Source organism: Capsicum annuum, chromosome 4 (assembly GCF_002878395.1).
Source record: "Capsicum annuum cultivar UCD-10X-F1 chromosome 4, UCD10Xv1.1, whole genome shotgun sequence".
Lineage (NCBI taxonomy): Eukaryota > Viridiplantae > Streptophyta > Magnoliopsida > Solanales > Solanaceae > Capsicum > Capsicum annuum.
The window spans coordinates 13,889,415-13,895,449 of record NC_061114.1 but is presented as its reverse complement, the minus strand read 5'-3'; the positions used below and the strand labels follow the sequence as shown (position 1 = coordinate 13,895,449).

Here is a 6,035-nt window from a genome sequence, read left to right as displayed (position 1 = left end):
AAATATATTCCGAAAACTATTTTCTAGCATTTAGCTGGTGAATGAAAAAATAGTTAAAAAAAAATATATTTTAGTGTTTAGCTAGAGCATAAAAATACATTTAAAAAAAATAATTTTTGATCCCAAAAAATACTTTTTTAGGGTGTGTGCGATATGAAGGATGAAAAATATTTTCTCAAAAAATAAGTTGTTTCTTACTTATATTCTTGTGTTCGTTATGTAAATTGAGTAAGCATATATTTTGTAAAACTATTTATATATATTTAACAAAAACAATGAGAATGAATAGGAGAAGAAAGGTGGGATAAGAAAAAAGTTTTAATTTTTTTTTTAAATAATTAAAAATACTTTTTTTTTTTGGAGAGGAGGTTGGTAGGTGGGGATTGAGGTTGTCAAGATAGGTAGTAAGGATGGGGTAAAAAAATAATTTTGATTTTTTTTTAAAAATAAATTATTTTTTTGGGGGGTGGGGGGCTCGTAAGTGTGGGGGTAAGCGTAGGGGAGTAAGAGTGGGGTAAAAAAAAAATTAATTTTTAATTTTTTTTAGGGGCGGGGGGTGGGGGGGGGGGGGGGGGGGGGGGGGGGGAAGAAAAAAATAGTATTTTAAAAAAAAAAAAATGTTTTTGGGGGGGGGGGGGGGAGGGGGTAGAGGTTTGGGTTTTGGGTAAGGGATGACATAAGAAAAAAATTTGAAATATTTTTTTTATATGGGGGAGGGGAATTGAGGGTCAGAGTAGGGGTGGGTGATTTTGAGAATTGTATAAATATTTCAATTAAGAGTGAGATTGAAAGAGTTTTGAAAAATGTTTTCTTTATTTTTTGAACGGAAGTCTTTTTCCTTAGATTTGAGGAAAAAAAATTTATTTGGAAAATATTTTCCAAAACCTTTAAGTCAACCAAATATGAGAAAATTGAAAAATATTTTTCAAGAAATGTTTTCCTTCATACCAAACACACCCTTTATCTTTCTCCTTTGTTTTTGAATTAGTAGAATTAAAAATTATATATAATTTTACTTATTTATGATGTTAGCAGTTTTAATAATATTTAAGTCATTTTAATAATAAAAATGTGTTTAACAACACCAAATGCATCCACAACTTCTTTTAAGTTTCAGCACATCTATTCAAATATTTATCTGTTTAATTTCTAAATGCTTATTTTCAGCTTTTAAACACATAAACTAAATATTTTTTTTTAATTCTATTCAGACGGACTTTTAATTGATCTAAATTAAAAATAAATTAAAGTAGTCTTTAACTTTTTTAAACATATCATGTGAAAAGTTAAAATTAAATTTTTTTTAGAAAATGTCAAAATAATCTTTTTGAAATGGACTTATAAAAAAGCGACACAAATAAATTAAAAAAAAATACTATATAAATTTGATTTGGTTGCAAATATATACAAATAAGAATTAGGAGAAAATAAAGACCATCAACATGAGCGAGAAAAAAATGAAAAACAAGAATAAAGAAAGACAAAAAAAAGCAGTAAATAAAACTAAAATGAAAGAGCAAAAAAATGAGTTGTCTAAAAAAAAAAAAAGAGGTAAAAGAATATGAAGAGGGGAAGAAAGACTAATTGTGACATCCACCAAAGAAAAAAAAAGAGAGAATTATTGTGACAGGTGGGATCTAAAAAGTGCATGTGGCAAAATAATAATGCCTCATGCAACTATGACATGATGCATGAGGCCCATAGTAAAATTTTCGTTTATCGTGTACTTAATGATCGAACAAAATATATAGAGATTGATTCAACTTTAGTAAGGAACATTTACATCTAACACCAAGGATGCCTCATCTACTATGGGTTGCGCTTTGTCTTTTCGACAATGAAAACTACTCTTTTATCAAAGTAGAGATACTATATTCCTAGTTTTCCTCATCAGCTTTCTTTTGAAATAACAAATCTTCCCTGAAAATCCAACTGACAATCAAACTTCATGTTGATCTCTGCTGGGTTTAAACCTCACCTAGTGCTTTTGGTGTTTCACCAACTTGATTGAGGGTTAAGCCACACTCTTGGGTGCAGCCATCAGACCTTTTATTAGCCCCAGAATATCTTTACGCATCTCTGAAACAGCACTTGGACTGACCTGTTCCAAACGAGAGAACCAGAGAGTATCTGCATCATCTTGGGTTCCACTGCTTGCATACCACTCACAGATGACTCGTGCAATAGCTAAGACATACATGCCACAATCATAACCATTGACTTGCTTTGGCGTGTTTGGACACTCTTCATAATTGGCGTTGGATGCTGTATAGGGAAGAGTAACTTTGTATACTTGTTTGGAATGATACTCATTCATGCACCAGGAGCTGCTGTCGTGATGTACAAACATATTGGAGTTTCTATCAAAAGCCAGTAAGCTCCAATGACTCCCACCTTCAGCCATACACACGTTAGAATTATCGCTGATAGGTAAGAGAATCAACTTCATTAGAGAAAAATGAAATGGTTCCATGAAATCCTTCAGACTTGCAGGATCAGGACACTCTTTAATCCAGAAAGCAATGGAAGGTGGTACCAGTACTATGTCCTCAGATGGAAAGAGTGAGCTGAGATAGCTAAAATAGAACTCAATGATGCGGTCATTGAGATAATTACGACCATTGAGAATGTCCAAATCTGATCGTCTGAGAACAACATCGTTGTAGCTGAGAATCTTCTCATCTGCTTTGGATTTAGCCATGGTGCCAATGCCAACTCTATACCTAGTATTCATGAATTAGATACAATGAGGAAATATAGGAAGGAAAAATACAAGTGCATATATAGTTTTTTGTATAAATAACATAAATATCAACCCTTTTGGAAGTAATTACACTCTCTCCCACTTTTTTAATTACTTTACTCTCTCTCCCTATTAATAGACATAACATAGCCGACATATACATAGCATTCTGTGTATATGTTGGGATTTTTGTAATATGTTAAGGGAGTTGGATTTTTTGTAATATTGGAAACATAAGTTGTGTATTTGTATAATTTTTAGTAATTTTTTTCATTCTGTTCAAACAGATTAGTACTTTATCAGTACGACATCAATAGAATTTCATGATTTCACAACCCAAAAAATTATTACGTTCAAATATGATATGACCAGCACTTTTAACTGAAATATGAGGTAAAAGAAAGCATAGCATGTCCACAAACACTTAGGAGAAGAGATTCTACACGTCTTGAACCAAATCAAACTTCAACAATACAAAACTTGCTCCATTTCTAACTATCACAGAAAAAAAAATCCTCTATATCTACGCAAACTAGATAATCGAACAGGTTATTATGCTGAATCAGGTCAAAATACATTAGCTTTCCCTTGCTGAATCTGTAAGGAATATTCTCTACAACTTCATAATTGGTATAGTGGTGCATGACTTGGCTCTTAATGCAACAGAGATTTAACCTATCACAGAAACAGTTAAGACGGCTTTTTCCTGAAAAAGTAACAATATATCATGAAAGTAAACTAAGGCGCATGAATGAAAATATATACATTGATCAGACTTGATAAAAAAGTAAACTTCGCTCTTCTTTATGTTGTGAGCTCATATGCCACTGCACAATGTTTTGAAGTTTTCCCACTTATTCTATCACTATATTGGATGACAGAAAAGAATAGCATCTCCCCAAGTAAGAGACTCAGACTAAAATATATTGAGCAACTAATCATTTATGCTAATTGAAATCATGCTTCTAAATCTACCCGCATAGATGGGATTAGGAGAGTTGGCTGAAATGGAATAGTTTTGTTAAGTATCTTACATTGGAAAAAGGATGGGTAATTGGTCTCCTTGTATGGATTTGGACAATCCTCCCCTCATGAGCTAGCTTTTGAGGTTGAGTTAGGCTCAAGATCCATTCTTTACATTGTATCAGAGCCAGGCCCATCCCAACAATCCTCCCCTCCTGAGCTAGCTTTTGAGGTTGAGTTAGGCCCAAGATCCAATCTTTACATAGTTTTGCATCATACGGTCAAGTGTCATCTCCAATTTGGTTAATAGAAAACCTATAAGTTTTTTTTTATTGTGAAAGAGGTCTCAGGCACACAGTGATCCCTCTCACACCTTTTCTATTCATAATAGCCACGGAAGTACGCAATAGCATGATGAGGATGCCATTCATATTAGGTAGTTGGTAGGCTTCAAACTCAACAAAAGAGTGTTATGATCTCATTAATAGTCGATCAAATGTTAGTTGTTTGGATTCGAAGTCGGGAATAGAAAGCAAATAGAAACGCGTGAGATTGAGAATAAAGGATCGAGATTATTCAAGCTTAAAATAATCGCAAGGGTTGTGATGATGCCATGTGGCAAGGTGGTTATATACACACTTCATAGGAGAAAGAAGGGCATGACTGAAATCTACTAAATCAATTCCACTCTGTGTTCTTCTTTTCCCTCCCAATTCCTTTCTATCCCCATCTAAATCTAACTTTCTCTCCTCATCTCATCTTCTTCCCCTGCAGACCGACTCATTCATGGAGTTCACTATCAATTTGTTTTCTCTTTATAGATAGGATTTCCTTGTTATTTTAAGTTTCATTTTCCGATTTTTTGATATAAATAGAAAATTTTCCAAAAAATACTGTCTTGTTTGTTTGGTTACTACAATTTCGTTATGATTTGATTTGGGATCATAACAAAGAGCAGGTGAGAATTTTGAAATCCACCAATATTTCTTTATACAAATCACATTGGGATCAATTTCTGTGAAGCTAAAGCAGAACAAATTATCTACATCAGGGTGATATTACTAAATTTTGAAGCAGTTTCTGGTTGTTTTATGAGTGAACCGGAGCAACAATAGTGTATTATTTTCTTTCAAGGAAGTGGCAACCATATGTTGCTCGGACTCGGCTGTTTTGCCGCCGAACCCGTCGAGGCGGGGACGGGTGCTTCACCGTCTCCATTCGGTCAACAGAAGCAATTTGAGGGAAACATCGAAATTAACCGGCGACTTACCTGAAAAATCTCGACCAACAACCACCGGAAGAGAGACAGCGTAGTCGATGTGCCGTCACCGTCGCCGAAAATCATCGTCGCCATCGTCGTACCACCTCAGTCGTCCGTTTCTCCCACTTCGGTTGTCGTCGGCGTTGAACAGTGACGGTTTTTTTTTATTTTTTAAAGTGTACGGATTTTATTTGATTGTGTTGTTAAGTAACATTTATTATTATTAGTTAAGTGTTATGCGCTAATGAATTCAAACGTTATATTAAATAATATATTTATTTAAATAATAAAAATGAATATAATAATTAAATTTAATATATTTTGAATATATAAAAATAAAAAATTTATTTAATTAAATTTAACCTTTATCAAAAATATTTCTCAAAGTTAATGAACATTTATCTTGTAAACTGTGACAAAATAATTTAATGATAGAGACATCAAAATAATATAATTAAATCTAATTTTCACACAAAATTTTAAACAATAATAAAATAATATGGAAATTGAGATATCAAAATAATACAACCAAATCTAATCTTTACAGACACACAAAAAATTCAAAGTAGAGATATCAAAAAAATACAATTAAACCTCACATTTACCTTAAAAAAATTCCTCAAAATCGATCGATATTTATCTACTACCTGTAAACTACAGCAATACAATACGATAAAAGAGATATCAAAATAATACAATTAAACTTAAATTTTACGTACAAAGATTCCTCAAAGCCGATCGAAATTCATCTACGACCTGTAAACTACCACAAAATAATAAACTAATAGAGATACTAAGACAATACAATTAAACCTAACCTTTACCTAAAAAAAATTCTCAAAGTCGACCGACATTCATATATAAATTAAAATAAAATAATAAGATAATAAAATTATCAAAATAATACAATTAAATCTAACTTTTTCACAAGAAATTCTTCAAAACCAACTGACATTCATCTACAACCTGTAAACTACAACAAAACAATACAATAGTGATCACAAAGCTTCGTTTTGATATAATTCTTGTCCTAGTGAAATTTTGACCCTAAAGAATGAGATATACTTT

General features: G+C 32.4%; 1 protein-coding gene across 1 annotated transcript; it reads right to left on the bottom strand.

Annotated features, from left to right (window-relative positions):
- Positions 1 to 1,624: 1,624 nt before the first annotated feature.
- Positions 1,625 to 5,223, bottom strand: LOC107868230 (NEDD8-specific protease 1-like). Its single transcript, XM_047410761.1, has 2 exons — positions 4,977 to 5,223; positions 1,625 to 2,723 (listed from the first exon to the last, which is right to left on the bottom strand). Exon 2 carries the CDS (start codon positions 2,699 to 2,701, stop codon positions 2,015 to 2,017), a length of 687 nt encoding a protein of 228 aa, XP_047266717.1. The 5' UTR covers positions 2,702 to 2,723; positions 4,977 to 5,223; the 3' UTR covers positions 1,625 to 2,014.
- Positions 5,224 to 6,035: the final 812 nt, after the last annotated feature.